This window comes from Mus musculus, chromosome 2, assembly GCF_000001635.26.
Source record: "Mus musculus strain C57BL/6J chromosome 2, GRCm38.p6 C57BL/6J".
In the NCBI taxonomy this organism is placed as follows: Eukaryota; Metazoa; Chordata; class Mammalia; order Rodentia; family Muridae; genus Mus; species Mus musculus.
In genome coordinates, this window is record NC_000068.7 from 112,500,040 (window position 1) to 112,526,031 (window position 25,992).

Below are 25,992 nucleotides of genomic sequence, written 5' to 3' on the forward strand. Positions count from 1 at the left end.
GTTGCTTTCCACTTCTGTGCAATAATTTTTGTTTTATTTATTTATTTATTTTTTTGTTTGTTTTTGAGACAGGGTCTCACATAGGGCAGACTGGCCTTGAACTTCTGATTCTCCTATCTCGCCAGTGCCAGGGTTTCTGAATGGTAATAACTATATTATTAAAGTGTAATTAGGATGACTGACTTGTATCAAATTCATATACATATTATTTTAAGACCTTCAGTTCTATGGTTCTTCTATTTTTTGTATTTATCAAATCACGTTATAACACCAAGAGACATTGTTAATTGATTGTGTATTCAGTGAGACAGTCACTGTGTATAAAGAGCTATATGTGCTTCCATATGTATGAATGGATCCTTATCATTTATGACTGGAAAATTAAAACTGTTCAGTTAGCGAATACTTAAATGTGCTGTGTGAATTTCATGTGTGCATGTATGTTTTGAGTTCCTTGGGCATCTAGAGTTGTGCTGTTATAGTTTATGTCTGCTCATTTGACCTTGTGTTTTTTTGTGTGGTTGTTTACGTGTTAGATGCAGTCTGTACTTTCTACACTCTGGAGTGTGGATTACTTAGAAGTGTGACACAACAGCATTGTCCATCAACAAAAGTTCTGATCACAGGATTCTCTTTTTTCTCTCTTTGATTGTTATTAGGCACGGTCTTCTATTCCACAGCCCAGGCTGTCCTGGAACAAGATACTGTAGCTTGAGATGGCCTTGATCCTCCTGTGGGGATTATAGGCAAGTGCTACCACATCTAGCAGGACACCACTGTTCCCAAGAAACAAATACTAGAGACCTAGAGTCGAAAGCTAACCTGTAAACGGGTGTGCTCAGAGCAGGGGGCCTGAGGAATGGCTCCTCTGTTTATAACACACCCAATATAAACCTGGTCATGATGTGAGGAGGGCTACAAAGTTTGTTGCCGTCCCCCAAACACATGTCCTACACATTTAAAAACAAAGCAAAGCAAAGCAAAGCAAACCAAACCAACCAAGAAACATAAAATTGTGTCTTTTAGCTTCATCAAAAAGCAGTTGACTGACTTCTCTGTCAAATGCAAGTTGTGTTAACTCCACCTCCAAAGCCGCTTTTCCAACTCCAAAACAATGAACATAAACATCAGCCCAGAGTAGGAGGGTGAGGGCCTGAGCCTGTTGTGCTGGAAGGGCCCTGGGCTCAGCACCCAGAAGACAGCCCGGCCAGACTTGCATCCCCTCCCCTGGAAGACAGCCCGGCCAGACTTGCTTCCTCTCCCCTCTCTAGAGCTGGGCTTGCTCTCAAGCCTCATGAAACTAGCGATCAAAGCACAGTTTTAGCTCTGAACAGCAGGTGGGGCAAGTAGCACACTACTTTTCAAATGAGCCCTGGGCCCTGGGCCACTGGCAGACAGCAGCAGGGAACGCTCCTTATTGGCTGTGGATCTTAACTATCAGTGTAGTGCTTCCCCAGTCCCGGGCTCTCTGTCCCAGGCCACTGGAGAGATCTGCGAAAGGATGCATCCACACCACTGATCTCTCTGTTGTTTCTCCTCCCTTTGTTTTACAGAGACAATTCTGGTTTTTAAACATTGTCACTGTGCATATTATTTGTTCACAGGCCTATGTTACTTGAAAACCCTTTTTACAAGTATGCAAATGCTGCGCTCCCCCTACCCTCTTCCCACTCTGGTGACTTCCTTTGTTCCTCAGTTTCCCTTCTTTCATACAGGTGCTTTACGCACACATATGTAATTTTATCTCTCTCTCTAGAAACCACAGACAGAGAAAGCACTTTTCTCCTGACTTTGGCTGTATTCGCTCTATCACCCCCAGCCAAGCCCATCTTTCTGCAGATGCTGTGCCTCCATCTTTCTTTAGGATTGAAATAATCCTGTCCAGCATATAGATCGGATTTGCTTTATTCATCCCAGCAGAGGAAACTCTTTAAGTGGTGGAGTGTTTTACTTTTGGGAGATGTGAGACATTTTGCCTTCCTGGTCAACAGCATGCATGCCTGGCCCAAGACTAGTTGACAGCTGGGTGTGCTTAACGTGGCAGTGGGTATTTTACCTTAACGTGACATTTCCAGATGGAAATGTTTCCTGAAACTGGTTTGTCCCGTAAATTTCAGGCCTAGAGTGGTACCACGATGTTAGTACAGTTTTACTTATTAATGTATATTGGGGCTCAACATCAGAGTAGAACATATATCTATAGAATATACCATGTGAAGTATCAGATTTTGGGAGTTATTAATTTTTTTGGGTCTTTAGCATCTTCTGATATATTGATTTTTATTTAGTGTTCGTTCTTACTATCTGGATGGCAGAAATAGAATTTACATAGTTAGTGGCTTTTTTGGTTCCACTTCCATTTCACCCAACTATCATACCTTAAAAACACATTTATTTCGTTATTATTTCTATTTATGTGTATGTGTGTGAGTGCATGTCAAGTGTATGCTGGTGCCCATGGAGGCCAGAAGACGGGATCAGATCCCCTGGGGCTAGAGTTACAGGCAGATGTGATCGGCCTCACTTGTGTGCCAGGAGCCAAACTTAGGTCCTTTGCAAAAAGTATTACATGTTCTTAACCTTCTCAGCTGCTGAGACATCCCTCCAGTCCTACACATGCCTGTAACCCCAGCACTCAGAAAGCTGAGAATCATGAGTTTTTGCTCTGCCAAAACTAGAGCATGAGTGTTGGTAGAACTTAATTTGTCTTAGCTTTCCAGCTCTAGTCTTGTGCTGTTATTTTTCTTCCCCTCAACTTGACACAAGCTGGAGTCACCTGGAAAGAGGGAGCCTCAGTGGAGAAATGCCTTCCATCAGATTGGCGTGTAGGCAAGTCTGTGGTACATTCTAGTTAATGACTGATGCGAGAGGGTCCAGCCCACTGTGTGGTGCCACTCCTAGGTAGGTGGTCCTAGGTTATAGAAGAAGGCAGGCTGTGCAAGGCACGGGCGTGGAAAGGAGCAAGTGAGTAAGCAGTGCTCCTCCGTGGCCTCTTTGGTTCCTGCCCTGCTTGAGTGCCTGCTTGGCTTCCTTCAATGATGTGATCAGGATGTGTAAGCCAAATTTGCCCTTTCTTCCTCTTATGTTACTTACGGCCATGGTCTTTATCACGGCAATAGGTAGCCAACTAGGGCATTCCTCTTGAGAGTTTATAATACAGTTTATTCACAGGTCTCATAGTTAGAAGTAAGCAACACCAGGATTTAACTTGCACTTTCCGCCCAAAGAATATTTAGATATTTTCGGTGGGGATCAGGGACTGTGGAATTGAGTGTTGCTTTGGATATCTGAGAAGCAGAGGTCAACAATCTCAGACTTTGCATGCAGAAAATAAGGCCACCTAGTGCTGCTGGCTTGCACTGCTAACCCCACAAGACGCACTGTGCTGTGGCTCAGCTTCCAGGCACTCAGCTTGCCTTATCTACCACTGCCTTGATCCTGGGATTTGCATTTTGTCCTGCTGGATCAGGAGCTTTGAGAAAATCCTCCTTTCTCTATTGCAAAGGGAAAGCTTTCTCCTTTCCTCCAGGCATCTTTACTGCCCTTTATTTTAATTAAAAGATTTCTCTTCTTAATGTTGGAAGAGCTTCCTAAAGGTCACACTTGAAATGAGCTGCAGAAGGGAGATACAGATCTCAGGACTCTGTCCTGTTGTTGGAGAAATGGTCTCTTGAAATGCACAGAAAAATGCCTTTTCTTATTTTTTTTTTTTTTATTCTGGCTCCAGTAGGGACAGGAAGGGAAGGTGGTTTCCCAACATGTAGCCACGATGTCACACAATTAAGGTTCAGGGGCAAGGGACATCGGTTCAACTGAGGGGTATGTCAGGCAAGCACCTTCTGAATGCCATGTGCCTTGTGGCAAGAGTAGGCTTGAAGAACAGTGCATGGAAGGTGCTGTCACACAAACAATGAGCATGTGGGCATACATTTTTTCCAACTGACTTTAATAAACATTTAACCTCCCTTCTAGCCCTACACCTACCAGAGGTAGTAGAAGAGAAAAGTTATTAGGACATGGGGGAAGTAGACATGTTTAGAAATAGTTCTTTGGGGGCAAGTTTAATCTTCGTTGTCAGTTCCAGTAGCAAACACCTAATATGAATCCGCAGCTGCCGTCCAGTTCTCTCGACAGGCACCATACACAAACCAGCAGCTGCAGCCCAACCCACTTGGCAATAATCATTCACAAACCAGCAAGGGTAGTTCAATTCAGAAGCCAACCGGCTGCTTTGGAAGCTGCAGTAACCTCAGGAGAAGTTCTTTGGCGAGTGTCTTTCTATGACATTACCACAAGTGAAGCTCAACAACACAATGTAAGTTGAACTAAAACATGTGTGTAGTTAACAAGAAGAGCAAGGCGGAGCAAAGTAGACCAGTGCTCGAGCTCCCGCTGTCTGTGGGGTCATGCTTATACTCCTGAACATAAGAGTCCTGTCCCCTGTGTCTACTTCAGCAAAACATCCTGTTACCTGTGTGCCCCAGCAAACCATCATTTGACATAACTGACTTTCCAGAGGAACCAGAGGTTTCTACTTCACGAGGCCCTTCCTTCTCTTTACAAAATACTTGAACTCTCTTTCTGATTTGTGCAGCAGTTGCTATTTGATTTCTTTTTTTTTTAAAATTGGGTATTTATTTCATTTACATTTCCAATGCTATCCCAAAAGTCCCCCACACGCTCCCCCACTCACTCCCCCACCCACCCACTCCCACTTCTTGGCCCTGGCGTTCCCCTGTACTGAGGCATATAAGTTTGCCCGACCAAGGGGCCTCTCTTTCCACTGATGGCCGACTAGGCCATCTTCTGATTCATATGCAGCTAGAGACACGAGCTCCGGGTGGGGAGGGGTATTGGTTAGTTCATATTGTTGTTCCACCTATAGGACTGCAGATCCCTTCAGCTCCTTGGGTACTTTCTCTAGCTCCTCCATTGGGGGCCCTGTGATCCATCCAATAGCTGACTGTGAGCATCCACTTCTGTGTTTGCTAGGCCCCGGCATAGTCTCACAAGAGACAGCCATATCTGGGTCCTTTCAGCAAAATCTTGCTAGTGTATGCAATGGTGTCAGCGTTTGGAAGCTGATTATGGGATGGATCCCCGGATATGGCAGTCTCTAGATGGTCCATCCTTTTCTCTTTTATGGGCTTTGGGAACCACTTCTGAGAATTTTGCTAGCATTTGCTCTCTTTTCTCTCTTCACTAATGTCATGTGTAAATGCTCTTGATGAAGAAATGATCTTAACCTGAAACAAATGCAGCCAGCCCTCAAAACAGAACGGAACGGCATTTTATACACCAGCCACCACAGGAGAATGAAAAGGAAGGGAAATCCAAGAGGAGCTTCAGGTGCTGGGAAGCCAGGTCCCTTACACAGGAGCTTCACACCTACTTGGTACAGTGGCTTGTTCTCCCTCATTTTGCCATTGTGTAGATAAGACTGGCACCATATGAGTTAGGCCCCGGGAAGACAAAAATTCTAGCAGATCTGTTACTTTTTGTGTGAAATGGCAAACCAAACAGCCTTTGCTGGCTAGATTGAACGTGGGCCTTGTCTAAGAAGACACAAGGACTGTGTGGCAGGGCTTGCCCAGCATGTGCAAGGCCAGTAGGTTAGTCCTTAGCAACAGCAGGGTAACTGTTAGGCTTGTGCTGCATTTGAGTTTGTGACAATTGGTGCAGTAGTTACCCTTAAAGACTTTTGTCACAAGAGGGATAGGATTATAAGTTGATCAAGGGTCCAAATGATGTGGTGGGACTAGTCATGAAGATTCCCTCTCTCCTCTCTCCTTTCCTTCCTTCTTCCCGCCCTCCTTCCTTCCTGTTTTTCCTTTCTTCCTTCTTTATTCCATAATTTGTAGGCAGTTGACTTCTATTTTTCTTTGCTATGAGGTATTTTTTGATATTTTTTTTATGAGTGACTCGAATCTTGGCTGTTTCAGTGACTGCTAGGATGAGTTTCAATGAATAAGTTTTTGAGTTGGAGATCTGTTCACTTGTGTAGTGGATAAGTTTGGGAGTAGGGATGTGATCTATTTCAAATAGACTTCATCTGTGTAAGATCCTCTCTACTCTCTAGGACTTCACTGAAATTAAGTAAGATCAAGAAATGAAAATAAGTTTGGAAACATGTATGATTTGGGATGTAGCTTAGATATAGAATGCTTGCCAACTGTGCATCAGACTCTGAGTTCAGCCTTCTGGCACTGCTCAGTCTCTGTTCCAGCCAGCTAGCCTTCCATTTTGCCACTGGTAGTTATGAGAGCTTTCACAAGGGCTTTAGACACTAAGAGATTTTATACTCCCCCCACCCCCTTTGTAGATGGTCTCACTCTATAGCTTCTGATTAACCTTCAACTTACTGTGTAGCCCAACCTGACCTTGATCTGATTTTCCTTATATCTTCCTGAGTGTTAGGATTATAAGCATGAATGACCACATGTAGAAAAAAATTTTTTCATATTAATTGTGCTCAGTGAAGGAAGCACGGTGTGGTGGCATATATTTATACTCTTGGCTTTCAGGAGAATTGCTGTTTGGGGCCAGCCTAGGCTGCATAGCAAGATTCTGTCTCAACAACCTCCAGTCCAAACATTATCTGCTAGTAAATCTTCAATAAGGTGCACTGAAAAATATTAAGAATTCAACCAAGCCTGGTGATGCAGGTTGGTAATCCTAACTTCTCACAGGGCAGAGAACCACAAGTTCAAGGCTTGTCTGGGTAACTTAGTGAGACCCTGCCAGTCTCAAAATAAAAACTAGCAATAAGGTGGTAGGTATAGCTTAGTGTTAGCATACTTAGCTAGCATGAGGGAGGTCTTAGGTTCAATCCTAATACTGTCAAAACATTTTCAAGAATCTAAACATTGCATGGGGCAGGAGGAGCTGGAGTTTGAGGTCAGCCTGGGTTGCCTACTGAGGCCCTGTCTCAACAATACTCAGTTGAAGCTGTTTTGGCTGAAGTGCATCAACACAGGCAGGAACTGCAAGAAGGCATTGCGATTCTTATTTTGCAAGTGTTGCCAGGGAACCGAGTTCTTAAAAACTGTAGAAATTTAGGCTTCCAGGAGCCATTTACCGTGGTAATTGGCATCTTACTAGAACTGACGGCTACATGGCAACAGGGTTGTTATGTGAAGAATCTCAAGAGATAGAGCTTTCAGAGTAGTTGATGAGGTGACACTTCCTTCAGGGAACTGCTCAGCTTTATTGGATCAAGGTGGGTGAGTGGCATCTGGCAGGCTGCTTTGCTTTGCTCTGTCTCTCTGGAGAGACTTGAACACTCCTTTCAGGCTTTTAAAAAATGAATTGTTAACAGGTAGATTGAGTGGTGGATTTGGGAAGGAGGTGGGTTTAGTTAAGGAGAGGAAAGTTGGATAGAAAAAGACGTTAGAAAAGCAGTGGTTTAGAACTCCAAGTTGAAAAAAGAAATAAGCCTTATACTACTACTACTATTAGTAGTGTAATAGAAATGTGTGTTTTACTCTGTGGTCTAGATTGGCCTTGAACTGTTGAACTCAAGCAGTGTTCTTGCTCTGGCCTGATGAGTGTAAGCATGTGCTACCACACTACACCACTATTGCAGGATATTTGCAGTGTTCTTGCTCTGGCCTGATGAGTGTAAGCATGTGCTACCACACTACACCACTATTGCAGGATATTTGATCATACTGGGAACCCCAAGATTGTGTTATTTACTGGAAAAACCTCTTTCTAGTTGTGTGGCTCAGCCCTGTCACACACTTTTAATACAACTAGAAACACATTTTTTTTTTTTTTCCCCATGAAATAACGCAAATCACTACTGCTTGGCTTTAAATGGATTTTCTTTTTAAAGATTATTTATTTATTTATTATGAGTATGTGTATATGCCAAAATATGTAGCATGGTGTACCATACATATATGTGCAGGTGCTCACAGAGGCCACAGAGGACCTTGCATTCCTCGAAACTAGAGCTTCAGGTGGTTGTGAGCTGCCTGTGGGTACTGGGAGCCAAACCTGGCTCCTAGGAACCAAGTCCAGATCCTCTGGAAGAGCAGCAAGTGCTCTTAACTGCTGAGCCATCTCTCCAGTCTCTCCAAACAAATTATTTCAGGAGTGGGGTGCAGCTGCAACAATTATTTTAAAAGATAGAAGTGGCTGTTGAACAGGGGGGTGGCTGGAAAAATTGGGGTGGTTGCATTTTAGGAGTCTGAATTGCCTTGAGATTATCACTGGAAATGTGAACCCTAAAGATAATTCTGGATTGGTCTCAGATAGGAAAGAGAGGTATGTTAACCAGACATTGGGAGCCAGTGATCGTTGTTCAAAAGTGGCAGAGACCTTCACTAAATCCTTGTCTCCTGGTGGTGTTTGTGTATTAGTGTACAAAGAATTGCTGCCTCTACTGCTTTGAGAAGAAAAGTGTTGTCACACCATTCACTATTAGCGGAAAATTGATTTGTCTTTTGTCATTGTTGTTCCTGAGTTGCTGGGATTAAAGGCGTGTACCACCACACCCGGCTAATGGAGAGTTTTAGCTTGCCCATCTTGAGGATTTGCTTCATCTCCATTCTGTAGAGCAGGTGAAGTCAAATTGACACTTGACTATTAGAAAAGCTGCATGTAAAACAGTCCTCATTTTAGCTGAGCCCCTCTGTGTGTTCCAGTGGAACTTTGTTGTTTTTTGTGTTGCCACTGGGCAGGATAATAGCTCAGCTGTACTTTGATTTATAAGTAACCTAATTGGGTTTCTGTTATTTTATGAACACTGAAACCAGTGACCAGCATCCAGGTACAAAGTATTACTGTGAAAATGACCAGTTTAGCTTTGACATGATGGCATCATAAAAACACCATGTTTATGTAGTACTGTGTCTGCTTGCTATGTCCATGTTTGTATAAGGAAGCAAATGTCTCCTATGTATTATCCTTCTTTCTACTCTCCTCTGATGGGGGCTCCTGTGGCCCTTGCATTTGAGTCGGAGCAATGAGATACTAGTTTGGTGCACCTCTAATTTGGGGTCAGGGAGTCGTTCGTCTGCAGGCGGCTAGTCTGTTATGAATGCTCAGGGACTCTGGAATAGTGGCAATTGCAGGGTCCTCGGTTCTCCCCAGGTCTCCTGCCTTTCATTTCACTGTTGGTTTTACTGCAGCAGCAGGCTCTCAGGTCACAGTTGTGTTTTATATCAGAATCATTATCTTGCTCAGGTATACATTTTACCTTGTGCTTTAGCTGCTTAGAGATTTCAAGCTAACTGGAGAAGCTTCTATGAACTTACTCCATGGGACAATAAAAGAATATTAGGCTTTCCCACGCTAACCCTGCTCACACTTTGAGTGCTCGTTCTAGCCCCCAAGCCCTCATCAGTCTCTGGTATTAGTCACTCATTAGCAGATCTCACTCACTAAATAACTTAACTCAGCCAGCATCTTTGGGCCTTCAGAAGTTTATAGAGATGGCAGCCTCTAGGCTTCAGGCCACATTTTGTAATCTCTAGATTTTGATATAAATGGCCATTTTCTTTTTTTTGTTTTTCTTTTTGTTTTTGTTTTTCGAGACAGAGTTTCTCTGTATAGCCCTGGCTGTCCTGGAACTCACTTTGTAGACCAGGCTGGCCTCGAACTCAGAAATCCACCTGCCTCTAATTATTATTATTTTTTCGAATTTTCTTGTTTTTATAGTGAGACTTATGATATTTGAGGGCTGAAAGAGATCTTGGAAGGCCTATTTAGTCCATCCTTTTAGGAAACTTTATGCAGTTTCATTTAGGTGAGAATTATTGACTAATATGAAATTTGTTGGGTGAATGGTTGATGACCAAAGTAAAGTTGCAGAAATGTCCTAAATAGAAATGGGGTCATATCTGTACTGTGAGTGGGCAGACCCGCCACTCAGCCCTCTGTCAGTTCACATTGTTAGTTGTGCTGGGGTTTCCTTTTGTCTGTCTGTCAACTGATGTGTTGTAACTATGTTCAGGTGACCACATACAGTATATTTTAGTCAAGACCTATTTGACTGAGCATTAAGCAACATTGGAAATTAAAAACAAATCTATAAGTAATTTAAGAAAAGCAAGGAAAAAGCCAGACAGAAGATGGACTCTTCTGCATGCTCCCAGGCCAGGCCTTGTCAATAAATTGACACAATATAAAGAAAGCGTGTGCTGGTAGCTTCTAATGATGTAGGGTAAGGGGCAGGTAGAACCCATTGGGAACTTGCTGTAAGAAATAAGCTTTAAAGGAGTTTGTTTTGGAGGGCGTGGGTCTAGAAGTAGTCTGTGTGGTTTGGGCGTGGTGGCATATGCCTGTGACCTCAGTGCTGGGGGGTGGGGGGAGGGCGGGCTGAAACATCTGAATCTGAGAGCCTGAGCTTCATGATAAGATTTTCTCAGAAACAGAACAGGACCAGCCCTTTCAACAGTGTGTGAGTGTGTGTGTATGTGTGTGTGTGTGTGTGTGTGTGTGTGTGTGTGAGACATAGAAAATGAAATGTATTGAAATGGAAAGGTAGACATGCTGACTTAATAAAATTGGTTACCAAAAAATAAAATGTATTAATATAATAGAGGAATGAACTGGGAATATGTGTCCTTTGGTACTCTCTAGGTGATGAAAGGGGTTTTTCTAGGTGGTACTTGGGACTTTGAATGTAGGTCCTTGTGTGTACTATACAAGTAGCCTAAATGTGGGTTTTAAATTTTATCTTAATTTTCATCTTCATCATCTTCTACATTTCTGTGTTAGTAAAGTGCTTTAAAAATACTTTAGTTGATTTTTTGAGAATTTCACATAATGTGTTTTGATCATATTCATCCCTTAAATTTGACCCTGACCCCTTCCAGATCCTCCCCCACCTCCCTGTTCTCCCCTCAACCCCAGTAATCTATTGAGTCCAATTGGTGCTGCCCATAAACTCCTTTTTTTTTTTCTTTTTTTTTTTTCCATTTTTATTAGGTATTTAGCTCATTTACATTTCCAATGCTATACCAAAAGTCCCCCATACCCACCCACCCCCACTCCCCTACCCGCCCACTCCCCCTTTTTGGCCCTGGCGTTCCCCTGTACTGGGGCATATAAAGTTTGCGTGTCCAATGGGCCTCTCTTTCCAGTGATGGCCGACTAGGCCATCTTTTGATACATATGCAGCTAGAGTCAAGAGCTCCGGGGTACTGGTTAGTTCATAATGTTGTTCCACCTATAGGGTTGCAGATCCCTTTAGCTCCTTGGGTACTTTCTCTAGCTCCTCCATTGGGAGCCCTGTGATCCATCCAATAGCTGACTGTGAGCATCCACTTCTGTGTTTGCTAGGCCCCGGCATAGTCTCATAAGAGACAGCTACATCTGGGTCCTTTTGATAAAATCTTGCTAGTGTATGCAATGGTGTCAGCGTTTGGATGCTGATTATGGGGTGGATCCCTGGATATGGCAGTCTCTACATGGTCCATCCTTTCATCTCAGCTCCAAACTTTGTCTCTGTAACTCCTTCCAAGGGTGTTTTGTTCCCACTTCTAAGGAGGGGCATAGTGTCCACACTTCAGTCTTCATTTTTCTTGAGTTTCATGTGTTTAGGAAATTGTATCTTATATCTTGGGTATCCTAGGTTTTGGGCATAAACTCCTGATAGTGAGGCTCTCCAGCGGAGCATGGTGAGCCTACCAGGAGCCACAGCCTTAAAGGAAGCTGACTCTTTGTCTCCAGGAAGCCATCCCCCGTCCGTAGGCCTTACTTTGTAATCTAGGCTACTTCCAATTCATGAGGATGGTGGAATTTTGAGTATGTGCTACCATACCCAGCTAGTTGGATTTTTCAAAAATTCATGCTTAACACTTGTATATAAATAGTTGGCTTGAATATATTTCACTAGTTTTCTTTTCTTGATAAGGATATTATAACCTTTTGGACTTTTTTTGAATTAAGTATTTACGTTTTACAAGCGTTTTTTTCTTTAAATATCACCTCATTTATTATGGAAAGTTTCAAATATACAACACCACATAGGCTAACTGAATAACGAATTGCTACTCCTCCGTTCCCATCTTGGCAGTAGTCATGTGAGTAGTTTATTTCTGGCCGCCATTCCTCTCCACACACCATTTTTTTTTAAAGATTTATTTATTTTGTATGAGTACATTGTTACTCTCTTCAGAGACACCAGAAGAGGGCATGGAATGTCATTACAGATGGCTGTGAGCTACCATGTGGTTGCTGGGAATTGAACTCAGGACCTCTGGAAGAGCAGTCAGTGCTCCTAACCTCTGAGCCATCTCTCCAGCCCCTCCACACACCATTTTGAACCAGCTTCCAGATCTTTCATCTTTTCACTTAAGGTTGACTGTTTGTACCTAATGCATGAGAACATTAGAAATTTATAATATCACTATCAAGCAGTAAGTGGTATTACCAACTCATTCTTTTTTTCTTTTCTTTTTTTTTTCCTTTTTTCTTTTTTGTTTTTTTCAAGACAGGGTTTCTCTGTGTAGCCCTGGCTGTCCTGGAACTCACTCTGTAGACCAGGCTGGCCTCGAACTCAGAAATCCGCCTGCCTCTGCCTCCCGAGTGCTGGGATGAAAGGAGTGCGCCCCCATGTCCGGCTACCAGCTCATTCTTAATGACATTCTCTCTCTCTCTCTCTTTTTAAACCCATCTGCTGGCCAACTTCCTTCTTTCTTTTTTTTCAAAGATTTATTTAATTACTATATCTACACACACTGTAGACACTGTCTCTGTCTTCAGACACACCAGAAGAGGGCGTCGATCTCATTACAGATGGTTGTGAGCCGCCATAGGGTTGCTGGGATTTAGATTCAGGACCTTCAGAAGAACAGGCAGTGCTCTTAACCACTGAGCCATCTCTCCAGCCCCCTTAATGACATGCTCAAATGTCTAATCATTATTCACATTCCCTCAGCTGTTCTCAGAATAACTGTTTCCTCTGGCTAGACTATTGGAATGGAGATAAGTTCCCTGTCTTACATTATGAATCATATGTAAGAGAGATTGGCAGGGGTGGGGGAGTTGCTATACTAGGGATGGATCCTGGGACCTTCTGCCACTGACACCACCTAAGCCCATTAAGTTTGTTTAATCTATCTCTTTTTTCTCTTCTGCCACCATTTAAAAAATTTCATTATTTTATTTTCTTTAAAAAATGTATACAGATGCTTTGCTTGCATGTATGTTTGGGCACCATATGCATGCAGTGCCTGCAGGGTCCAGAAGAGGGTGTTGGGTTCCTTGGGACTGAGTTATAGATGCTTATGAGTTGCCAAATGTTTCTCTCTCTCTCTCTCTCTCTCTCTCTCTCTCTCTCTTCTGTGTTCATGCACACACACAGATATACACGATACACACATTCACACACACACATACAGACATGAGAGAGAGAGAGAGGGAGGAGAGAGGTGTAAGTGTGGGTACACAATGAGGTCACTATTCATTATACATAATGATTCTCCCATTCTACTGTGGGTTTTGGGGATCAGATTCAGGTCATCAGGCTTGTGTGGTTAAAAACTTTTACATAACGAACCTTCTCAGTGGCTTGCAATTTATCTCTTAATACAACGAAGTCATCATTTTTCTAAGTATACTGTAGGATTGCTACAGTTCTATGCATGCTTTCTCTTAATGCCCAAAACTGAAAATGCTCAAGAACGCCTCTGAGCTGAATTCTAACTAAAACATGTTTGTAAGGTGCACTTGTAAATATCTGTAAATTTCAGGGAGAGCTGATTTCCATCTTAAATTAATTAAAACTATTTAGTGTGTGTGTGTGTGTGTGTGTGTGTGTGTGTGTGTGTGTGATGGGCATCATGTGTGTCATGGTCACAGGACAATTTATTGTATTGAGTTCTCCTTTCGCCTTTTTAAAAAAAGTTATTATTTATGTGAGTACACTGTAGCTGTTTTCAGACACACCAGAAGACCGCATCGGATACCATTACAGAGGTTGATAAGCCACCATGTGGTTGCTGGAAATATGAACTCAGGTCCTCTGGAGGAGCAGTCAGTGCTCTTAACCACTGAGCCATCTCTCCAGCCCCTCCTTTCACCTTTATATAGGCTGCAGGGCTGGACTCAGGTCATCATGCTTGTGCATCAAGTGCCGTTAGCTTCTGAGCCATCTTGCCAGGCTCTGGTCCTACAGCCTTAATACTCCTACAGCCTTATTATTTAACTAGATGACATAGCTATTACCCGTGGGGGTAAGTTCAAGCGGAATGCCCCCAGTTTCCTTTCCATTACTAATTGGAAAGTTACCCTAAGATAAAGTTAAGCTCTTTGACAATATTGCTTAGGATCCCAGCCTTGTTTACAAATTCACTTTTCATCATCATAACTGTGTACTATTGTATTTATTTTACCGTGAAGACTTCTAGGTCAGGACTCCACTGCCTGCCTATTGATTTGCCTCTACTGATTGCAGGTGGAAGAAGACAGCGATTCAGAGACCTATGGAGAAGAGAATGATGAGCAAGGAAATTTTTCTAGAAGAAAGATTGTCTCCAACTGGGATCGCTATCAAGATACTGAAAAGGAGGTCAATGGTGAAAGTGGAGAATCTCAGCGGGGCACAGACTTCAGTGTCCTCCTGAGCTCTGCAGGTGAGAGTTGTAGTTGTGTGCTTGTTGTTTAGAGCTGGGAAGGTCGCTAGCATGGGCATTTTGTTACTTTTGAAATTGCATTGAAAATGTTATTTTGTGTGTGTGGGTGTGTGAATCCCTTACGCACTTGTGCCATGTGGAGGTTGGAGGACAACCTGCAGGAGTTGGCTTTCTCATTCGATCATGCAATTCTCAGGGATGCAGGCGTGGCAGCAAGCAGTGAGTTCTCTTTCTGGCTCATGCCTATAATACTGAATGTCTACACTAGACTAAGAATAATAATTGATGAACCCATTCCAAGTCGGAAAAAAGTTTGAGAACATTAAGTTGTGAGCCAGAAGCACAAGACTGAGTCTACCGCTGTGAATGGATGCTGCACACAGCACAGCTCCTTTAGATGCCAGTGTGCAAATGCATTCTGCTCTGACTATTCAAGAACTCAAGCCTTAAGTGATTTTACTGGTCGGCTGAGCATTTCCATCTTGTTCCCTGTGCTTTGGCCAATTATAGATTAGGAACACTTTTTATTCAAGGTAGGAGGAAGGAAACAGGTAAAATGGCTAGTTAATTCTTACCAGCTATTTAGCTAAAAGATCTTGGAGGAAAAATTGAAATAATGCGATTAAATTAGCTTCTATTCTACATGTGGGTTTAATTCGGTCGGAGATACTGCATGCATGTTTGAATTCAATTAAAACTGTAGTCTAACCCAGAAGGAATGTTCATTGGTTTATGATTTTGGTTATTTTTTTTTTAACATTTTATTTATATAAGTTAAAGTCAGGCACATGGTGGAATCCTCTGTTATGTTTTGATAGTCTGCATACTGATTTCTTCTCAGAGGTTTGATTATCCGTCTTGAGAGACTTCAGTTGTCATGTCTTTGCTGAGCTCTTCCGTTTCTTCTCCATTCTGCGGCTGATTTATTGGCTTCTCACTGCAGCGGGCTACTGAGAAGAGCCGCCCTGCCTTTTCGTGCATGTTGCAGAGCAGCTGTGATGGTCTTCTGCCGAGCTGTGTTTCATTCCCTGATCATTTGACAAGTATCCTCCAGATACACCGTCTCTGCTCCTTACAGCAGTTCTGAGTTTTAGCTCTGTTCTTCTTTATATAAATTAATACACTAAATTATGGCAATTGCTTGGGGATAGGAATCAGTGGGGAAGGGCTATTGCCGTTTTATAGAGTGGTCAGAGAAGTTCTTACTGAGAAGGTTTGTTTAAAGTCCTGGGGACGATGAGGGAGGAAGCACTGTGGGTATACAGAAGAGTTTCCAAGGCAAAGACAGCAAGCTCAAAGGCTCTGAGGGAGCGGTGTTTACAACTGATCTCCAGGTGAGTTTTCCAGGCACAGCAGTTAACTTTCGAGAACTGGTAATTAAGGAGTGAGTTTCTATCTTACCCACTTGGTGTTTGCTAATGTCGAAACAGTCACTCTGGACAGTTGATTGCTCTTTTGCAGTGAAGTTAAGGAACCAGCACTTGTACCTTTGATGAATTGCTAGAGAATTCTAGTACAGGTGCATGAATTTCATAGATGAATTGCTCACAATTCACAACTGCTCATACTCACAAATGGAAGCAACTCACATATCTATCAGTAGTGAAAAGAATGTACAGAAACACGAGTGAGTCTCTCAGACGTCACGTGGAGCAAAAGAAACATCTCACACCTGTAGGAGACCTCTGTGTAGTTCTGTTTAAGCATGGGGGGCCAGGTGTGCCTATGTTCACCTGTCATCCGGTGCCTGACGTAGGAGGCTCACCAGTGCAGGGCTAGCCTAGGCTACATAGTGAAACTATCTCAAAAGATCAGACACAAGAAAAATTTAGGAGTGAGAAGAGGGGTAATGGTTAGAAAGAGGCATATAGCAGGTGTGCAGGCCTACACCCTTCTGTGATGTTGGTGGTACTCTGCTTGCCTGGATGATGGCTACCTTGGTTTAATTATTATTTGATAATAAATTTAATAATAATGAAATAATTATTTTTTAGATTGTTCATATGTAGTCACCATTTTTTAATTGTAACAGGTCTTCCTATGAAAGACTCCTTTGCAGAACTCACTAGCTTGTGTAAAGAGGTTCTGCTTGCCCTGAGTCTTGCATGGCTGCAAGCATCTACATCTTTATTTCTGGAGGACATGGAAAAAGATGTATGGTTTGTTTTAAATCATACTTGTTCTGGAGGGACTGGGAGTTTGCAGCTGTCGACTCTTTCTCTAAGACTCTGAACCAGATAAGCAGGCCACTGGTTTCTGTTTCTAAAGAGTGTTCTTCTAATCCTCAGCTGTGCTTTAAGGATTTGCACAGTCCGTCCCTTTAAGACGCCATGATCATAAGAGCTCCTGTGTGCCAACTATATATGAACACAATAGCCAGGATAAGGCTGAAGATAAATGTAAAGAAAAAATTAAGAGTTAGTGTGTTGGCTTTGTTTAGTAAGGGAACCCTCCTGTTGGTATGTGGATTATCTGAAAAAACAAAACAAAGCAAACAAAAAAAAAAGAACTAGACTTTTAACTTAAAAAAAAGCTCAACAACAAAATAATATTTGTTACATCAGAGTATAGAAGTAGGTCTCAAATCAGATGTTCTCTTTTAAAACCTCAAAAAGATAAGAGCAGCTGAAGACTTCGAACTTGTTTGCAAATCTACCGATCCCCAGAGTGGTTTACTTTTTGCTGCTGTAATTCAGGCTCCTTGAGTGTTTGCTGGTTCTGTGCATCCTTGGCTCCATCACAGTCAGCTGCTGCATCCTTGGCTCCATCATAGTCAGCTGCTGCATCCTTGGCTCTATCACAGTCAGCTTTCACTTTCTTACTCTGAAACTGTGTTTAGCAGATTTGGCCTGGGAGGCTCATTTCCTTTTCTCTTCTTTTATATTTGTGACCTTTTGGCTCCTATTTGCTTAGGGATCCTGTAGATGTCTGTGAGTTTCTTTAATGCATCCGTTTGGACCTCTACTCCCAATATTTCCTACATTGGTTCTTTGTTCATCCTTGTGAGTTACCATTATGGGCCTTTTCAACTTTATTTAGTGTTTTTTGAGTTTTTTTTTTTTTTTTGGTTTTTCGAGACAGGGTTTCTATGTATAGTCTTGGCTGTCCTGGAACTCACTTTGTAGACCAGGCTGGCCTTGAACTCAGAAATCCGCCTGTCTCTGCCTCCCAAGTGCTGGGATTAAAGGCGTGCGCCACCACTGCCCGGCCCGTTTTTTGAGTTTTTATTTTTTTTTAAAGATTTATTTATTTATTATGTGAGTACACTGTAGCTGTCTTCAGACACTCCAGAAGAGGGCATCAGGTTTCGTTATAGATGGTTGTGAGCCACCATGTGGTTGCTGGGATTTGAACTCAGGACCTTTGGAAGAGCAGTCGGCGCTCTTAACCACTGAGCCATCTCTCTAGCCCCGGAGTTTTTATTTTTAATTAAGTAGAATTATTTTCTCTTTGCTCCTCTACCAGTCTTTTTTATCCCCCTATGCTATTTGTGGTCCTACATGTGGCCTGATCATCTTAAGTCACCCAGCAGCTGTTTTACCAACTAGCCAGTCTAGAGATTGCCGTTCTGCTCTCAGCACTTCTGTCCTTTCTGTCCTTGCTGAGGGTTACCTTACCTTTTGCTTTGTTTTGCTTTTCCTAATTCATTTTTTTTTTAAAAAGTAATTTTCTTTGGAAATGATTTGTGCCTTTATACCAAAGGGTTTGGGCTAAGCTAAGGTCTGTATACACTTTTTTTTTTCCCTTCAGACTCAATACCTTCAACACCATGAGTTAAGACCTAATCTGATTGACCTGTCCTCAGCTTATCCGCTGGCATTTCTTGTGTTACCTAGGTTGCACCAGTTGGGTCTGTTTGCATCTTGTTTCTAGTAGTCACTAATAATCTGATAGACAGCATATACTCAGCAGAGAGGTTTGTTTGGAACCTGTTTTTAGTTTTGTCTTCATTTATTTCCACAAATGCTGCCTTGTTTGCTCAACACTGTTACTGTTACATTAAAGTCTGGAATATAGACTTAAAAAGACTTATTTATTTTACTTTATGTGTATTGGTGTTTTGCCTGCATGTATGTTCATCATATGCATGCAATGCCTGCAGAATCCAGAAGAGGGCATCAGGTGTCCTGGAACTGGAGTTCTGGATGGTTGTGAGCATGAGGTTCTGGGAACAGAACCTAGGTCCTCTGCTAGAGCAGTCAGTGCTCTTAACCTCTGATCTATAGCTCAAGTGACTAAAACATGTTTTTATGACATCTATTTATTTGTGTGCTGATGTGGTATGTATACCATGAGCATATGGAGGCCAGTTTTCTCCTTATACCACCTGAGCCCCTCAATTGATTGATTGATTGATTGATTGATTGATTGATTTTAATGTATATGAGTGCTCTACCTGCATGTATACCTGCATGCTACAAGAGTGAAGCAGATCTCATTATAGGTGGTTGTGAGCCACCATGTGGTTGCTGGGACCATGTGTTTGAACTCAGGACCTCTGGAAGAGCAGCTGCTCTTAACCACTAAGCCATCTTTCCAGCCCTGGTCCCCAGGATTAAAGTCAGGCCTTCAGGCTTGGTGGCAAAGTGCTTTTACTTACTGAACTATCATGCCAGCCTTAAACTCTTGTATTTTATCATTATATCCTAAGGTACCCAGCTTCACCCACTTTGGTCTTTTCCCTTCAATAGATTGTGCCCTAGCAAATCAAAGTCACCAAAATCACTCTTTGTTGGAGAATTTTGTTCTCTAGGGCAGCTACTGCTTTCACCATGGTGGTTTTTGGCAGTTGTGCTTCTTGCTATACCCAGTCCCCTGAGCAGTGTCGTAGGATCACAGCTGTGACTGCGCAGTCTAAGTTCATTTTCCAGTTGAGTGTCAGTTTATTTTGATTATTTGCTACATTAGGTTATTTTTATCTCTACTAAGAGAAAATTAACAAGCCTTTTTTGGGATTGGCTTATATTCCAGATACTCTTCAAATTAACAGGTGTCTACTTAGCCACATCATCAAGTCTGGATGTTGTGTGCTAACAGCAGGTAGCACATTCTTTTCAACTGCTCTTTCCTCCTTTCTGCTTGGCTATCTTAGTCACTTACCTGCTTATCTTATCACTGTTCCATTGTCGTGAAGAGACACCTTGACCAAGGCAACTCTTACAAAAGAAAGCATTTAATTAGGGTTTGTTTATACTTTCCGAGGCTTAGTCTGTTATGATTATGGTGGGGCATTTGGCAGCATGCAGGCAGGCATGGTACTGGAGAAGTAGCCAAAAGCTTTATATCCTGATCCTCAAGCAGCAAGCAGAGGGAGGGGGGAAAGGGAGAGGGAGGGAGAAGGAGAGAGAAGAGATGGGGAGGAGGGAGAGAAGAGGGGGAAAGAGATTAGCATAGGCTCTTGAAACCTTAAAGTCCGTTCCTGGGACACATCTCTTCCAATAAGACCATTCCTCCTAATCCTTCCCTGACAGCTTATCACCTGGGGATTAAGAACTCAATAGATGGAGCCTATGGGGAACCAGTCTCATCTCAACACTACACTGTTCTTGTTCCCCTTGAAAAGGCCACCATGGGGGTGAGGAAATGGCTCAACTCATAATAGTAAGTAGCGTTTGAAAACACTAAACAATATTTTAAGAAAAGAAAGGTTAGGCACTCTGAGTTTCCAGGAAATATTCAATAATTAGAAATTCAAGAAATATCCAGGGACTCAGTTATCTCTGAGGAGACTTGCTTTCTAACCCAAAGTTCCTACAATTCTAAACAGCAGCAGGCCCAGAAAGTGCAGGTACCTGACTGTCTCATATCCACCATTCTCATCACAGTGTAGTGATTTGGGATTCTGTGTGGCTAATTTGTTATGCAAGATTATTCATACTGTCACATTCCATTGCTAATTTTTATAAATATTATGTTCTTTATATAAACCCAAGCCATCTCACCAGCCCAAAAACATTCTTACTATCACTAGTTAATTCATTTAAACTGGAACATTTGGGAAATGTGGATTTATTTCAGCCTTGACTTGGATTATTATGACAGAGGCATTCAGGAACTCCAACACAAAATGAGTTGTCCTTGACTGCTGATAATTATTAACTCAAGCAAAAAGATAATTATGTGTTATAAGCCATGCATGCCAAAAGTCAAGTGAAATTTGTCTGCTTTCTATTTTTTAGGAAAATTGATAAGATGCCATTTTTCTTACTGTTTTTCACACTGCTTCTTAGCTTTCATACTCAATTATCTCCCCCTGGCATTTTGAGATATGATTAAGAGGCTTGCTGCTAAGGCCTGACAATGTGGTGATTGTATAGTCGCATCTAAGCTCAGTGTGTGACTCCAGGTGGCCACAGTAGCTTCTGGCTTGATTCTTTTTTTTTCTCCTCCTATTGGTGTTTTTGAGACAGGGCCTCTATATACAGCCCTGGCTGTCTTTGAACTTGCTGTGTAGATGAAGTTGGTCTTGATTCACAGAGAGCCTCCTGCCCCTGCCTCCAGAGTCTTGGGAATGCCTGGTCCTTTTTTTAGCATGAGAAAGTACTTATTTTCAAAGCATTTCTGATTTCTGGGTTGCTGGAATTCTTTTGATTGAAGGCTTCCGTGATCTCATTTTTGGTATCTGTGTGCCATATATGTGTGTAGTGTCCATGGGGGCCAGCAGAGGGCATCAGATTCCTTCAAACTGGAGTTACAGATGCTTGTATACTTCGGCATGTATGCTAGGAATTGAACCTGGGTTCTCTGGAAGAGTGGCTGAGATCTCAACCTCTCTAGCCCATAGATTTCTGACTGCCTATTGTGACGTACATAGTTTCCTGTGTTCATATGTACTTTGTGTGTTCTCAGGGCTTTCCTGCTAGGAATTCTTCATGTATTTAACATTCAGTGTGTGTTGCTGCTGCCTGAGGTGGTTACATGATAGGTAATATATCTGGAGTGTTGGTATGTGGAGCCACATCAGAACATCCTTATGTAAGCGAAGTATGGGGAGACCACTTTAGCACAGGCTGTGTCAGTTCAGGCTTGTCAAGTTAAGACATTCTCAATGCAAAGATCTTGGAAGGTATGCTGTTAGCAGAACAATAGGAAATCCAGTCTGTGTGGCAGTGTATGTGCCTGTCACCTAACACTGTAGTTTCTAAATAAGAATTTGTTACTGCTGTCACTTAAAGGCATCATTAGCCTGACCATGGGGTTGCCATGTACCTTCTCTTGGCTCCCTCTGGTTGCTGTGAGCCACACGAGTTTACTGTGTATCATTTTGAAAAGCAGCATTGATGCAGTTAGGAAGTCTTAATTTCAATTTTTATCCTTATGCTTGTTTTTCTTGAGATCTTTGAGGTCATAGTGGAAAAGTGAGTTAGATTTCATTTTGAAAACTGGAGAATAGACAGGAGCACCATTGCGTGGGACTTCATGGCTAGAGAAGCCGTTGCTCTGACTGGGTTCTCTTGATGCCAGGCTTAGGTCTCTTGAATCTCCCTGCTCTTCTGTTAAGTAGGCAGAAGAAATCGTTAGAGGGAAGATGTGCAGGCGTGTAAGTTGTTTTCTCTGGAGCACCGAGCGCCTGTTTCTTCCTGCCTGTGCCCCTGAGATCTCTGAGGGTGTCCTGATGCTCTTTGTTGTGTGAAGTCTGTGTGTTTTGAGCCATTGGCACCTCTTCCCTGGAGTGCTCATCTCATTGGCACAATCTCAGCCATTTTTTGAGCAAAGTATTCACTTTGTTTAGAGGACTGAAGCTCCTGTCGGCTGCAGTTTAACCCAGGGCCCTGAAGGTATTTGTGGGGATAAGATGCTGAGAGAAGACTTTCTTTTTGGTAGCTGCACAGACTGTGCAGTTTCTAAGTCATGGCAGCAGGCATCCATTTGAATCTCAATGTTTTCCTTTGCACTGGGGTTTAGGAATTGAGTCCTGTATGGTTTTGTCCTGTGTGGTGCTCTATAAAATGCTAAAATCACATATGTACACACATTCATACAATCACAAAGTTTTGCTTTATTTTCTGAAACAGTTTTACTTTGTAGCCCAGACTGGCCTGGAATTCACTATGCAGTCTAGGCTTGATTTGAACTTGAAGTAATTCTTTTGCTTTGGCCTCTGCTGGTATAAGTAATTATGTTTTGTTTTGTTTTGTTTTTCAGAGTTCCATTTTTCTCAGACCAATTATGGACCAATTTGTCCAATGTAGGCTTAATTTCTGCTTTTCAAAGGTTCTTCTCTGGCTTTTAAAAGAAGCCCACCGAGAGTCCCATGCTTATGTTAGGCTTATGCTAGTCTAGTACAGAGCATGCTCAGAGGAAGCTCAGGGAATTCTGCCGGCACATGAGTGCCAGTTATTCACAATGGCCCACCTTCATTGTGCCTCTTTATAGTTTTAAATAGGAATAGTGAATTTTGAACTAGTCTTTTCTATTATGAACTTGGATGCGTTACAGAGAAGCCTGAGTTGCACCAAGATGCCATCACGGAAAACATGAGAAGGTTTTGTCAAAGACTTTGCATTTCAGTTTCCTAGACGTGGATATAGAGTCTCAATGAGAAGACAAGGAAGTATGCCATGCTTTCAGAATGTCCCAAAGGAGAGAGTGGGCCAGCTGTGTTCCTTGTGGCCCCTGAGCTAAGATGAGCGACTTGAAGGCTAAGCATGTTGACCTAACAGAGGGCGGATGTGCGTGTTAGAATGTGCTGTGATGTGCTGTGATGTGCTGTGATGTGCATGTGATGTGCTGTGATGTGCTGTGATGTGCATGTTAGATGTGCTGTGATGTGCTGTGATGTGCTGTGATGTGCATGTTAGATGTGCTGTGATGCGCATGTGATGTGCTGTGATGTGCATGTGATGTGCTGTGATGTGCTGTGATGCGCATGTGATGTGCATGTGATGTGCATGTGATGTGCTGTGATGTGCATGTGATGTGCATGTGATGTGCATGTGATGTGCATGTGATGTGCATGTGATGTGCTGTGATGTGCATGTGATGTGCATGTGATGTGCTGTGATGTGCTGTGATGTGCATGTGATGTGCATGTGATGTGCATGTGATGTGCTGTGATGTGCATGTGATGTGCTGTGATGTGCATGTGATGTGCTGTGATGTGCATGTGATGTGCTGTGATGTGCATGTTAGAATGTGCTGTGATGTGCATGTGATGTGCTGTGATGCGCATGTGATGTGCTGTGATGCGCATGTGATGTGCATGTGATGTGCTGTGATGCACATGTGATGTGCATGTGATGTGCTGTGATGTGCATGTGATGTGCTGTGATGTGCATGTTAGAATGTGCTGTGATGTGCATGTGATGTGCTGTGATGTGCATGTTAGATGTGCTGTGATGCGCGGTGTCTAAAGGGGAAGGTGGAGGGTCTGCTTCATTCTGTTTCATCTTCACATTTCTGAAAGTGTTGAGCAGATGGGCTTTCAGTGATAGTGATTCATAAATGGTTGCCTTTCATGATAACAGCAGAGCTTTTTTTCTGGAAAGAAACTCCTGGTCTTGTGTCAGTAGTTGAGCCTTTTGTGTTTCATTGAATTGAAGCTGTGTTGTTCAGGTTCTTTCTAAAAAAGCAAAGTAGGTGGGTTTTCTGAATGTCGAGAGGGAAGAGATGGATACTATCCTCTTCATTCTCCTGAGAACCCGCTTGAGCCCATAGTTATTTTTTCTGTATTAATCATGTCGTAACCAGCTGGTACTGTTGTGACTAAGAGCTTAGGTATTGAACATATATTGATTATAATAATGGATTTCATTGGCATTTTCATACATACATATACATGTATTTTGATCCTATTCACTACTGCACTGTCCTCTCCTGTCCCCTCTCCTCTCACTGGTTACGGTTCTTTCCAATTAGGGTTGTTAAGGAGAGCAAGGGTGAAGGGCTATTTACAGGAGCATGGATACTTTACAAGCTGCTGTATCTCTAACGAAGGTCTTTTTCCCTCACTCAGTAGTCACTAACTATTCATAGATCCTCAGGGAAGAGTGAGGACACATGAACCCTGTCCCCATTCACTACCATTAACTACCTATAAGCATTCAGAGATGGATCTAACTTTTTGTTTGTTGTTTTGACACAAGGTCTAATATACACAGGGTGGACCTGTGCCTGACTAACCTGTAACCTGATCTGTAACTGCATACAGGTTCTAGCATGAACTGTGTGTTCTGATCCTCCAGCTTCTAAACCTCTGGAGTGTTTGGAATTCCAAGTGTGTCTAGATGGTGCTGGAGATGAAGCCCAGAGCTAAGCTGCCTCTCTACCCACTAGGTGACACTCACCAGCATCTAAGTCTTCAGAGAATGACGAGGCCCCTTGAGTACCTCCCCTGTCCGCGATAAGGCATTGATGGGTTGATGGTGGATCAAAATCAATGCAATGAGTTGTGATGAGTTTGTAGATGCAACAGCCATGTTCTTTCTGAAATACAGTGTTCCATAACATTCTATCCCTTCCTCCATTACGTCCTTTCTGCCCTCTCTCCTGTGATGTTCTCTGAACCTGAAGGGGGTGATATAGATATCCAATAAGGTTGAGAGTTCAGCAGACAGTTTTTCTCATTGCTTTGACCAGTTTAGGGATGTCTTTTCTGTATAAGAAATGGCTATTAGGAGTTGGTTTTCTTCTCACGAGATTCTGTAGTATTGTTTATTTTACCCCCATCCATAGTAGATTATACCACAAGAGCCTTGCTCAGAAGTGGGAGGAGAGAGCCCAGAAAAGAGAGTAACTCATGGTTCTACTACCTAGGGCATTTGCTTCAAAAGTTCAGTTGGCAATCTGAGACTGAAAATAGAAGTTTAAATTCTCTTTTTCTTGATACTTGTATTTGTTGGCAATGAAGATGGTTGTATATTTACAGCTATAACAGGTCGGTCTGATTCTTACAAACCTTTATGAGTAGAAAGTTATAGGGAACTCATAACGTATTTTTAGAATACTTAAGGATAAAGTTGTACTGGCCACTGGAGCTTTTCGTCCCATATCTATTTCTAGCTGCTCCACAGAAGCACACGACACCAGAAGAGCTCAACATGACGGTGAAAGCTTTCTAATTTTTTCATTTTTTTGGAAAATGAGACCACAGGTTACCTTGGAAACTGTGTTTGTGTGTTCACGTACATGCATGCACATGTGTGAGTGCATGTGGAGGCCAGAGGACAGTGGGTGTTGTCACTTGGATGTGGTCTGCTTTATTTTGAGACAGGTCTCTCAATGGCCTGGAGCTCACAGGTTACGCTAGGCTGTCTGGCCAGTAGGTCCCCGTCCCAGGGCGGTCCTCTGCAGCCTCCTCAGTGGCTTACAAGTGTGTGCCAGCTTTTTTTTTTTTTCTTTTTCTTTTTTTAAATGTGGGTGAAAGGATTGAATTAAGTTTTCTTTTCTTTCTTTCTTTTTTTTT

The 25,992-nt window shown here is 42.5% G+C and overlaps 2 protein-coding genes and 1 non-coding gene across 4 annotated transcripts in view; 2 read left to right on the forward strand and 1 right to left on the reverse strand.

Annotated features, from left to right (window-relative positions):
* Window positions 1-25,992, reverse strand: part of Chrm5 (cholinergic receptor, muscarinic 5) — a 57,629-nt gene that overhangs the window by 21,307 nt on the left and 10,330 nt on the right. The gene's annotated exons all lie outside the window — the stretch shown is intronic.
* Aven (apoptosis, caspase activation inhibitor) overlaps window positions 1-25,992 on the forward strand; it is a 138,371-nt gene that overhangs the window by 7,157 nt on the left and 105,222 nt on the right. For both annotated transcript variants that reach the window (XR_001783190.2, NM_028844.3), the window contains exon 2: window positions 14,411-14,588. Coding sequence is in view for 1 of the 2 variants with exons in the window: in NM_028844.3 (NP_083120.2) it covers window positions 14,411-14,588 (178 nt within the window). In the remaining variant the exon portion in view is untranslated. The remainder of the gene's footprint in view (window positions 1-14,410; window positions 14,589-25,992) is intronic.
* Gm22676 lies at window positions 830-958 on the forward strand. Its single transcript, XR_003954247.1, has one exon. It is a non-coding gene; the product is annotated as a small nucleolar RNA SNORA11 (small nucleolar RNA).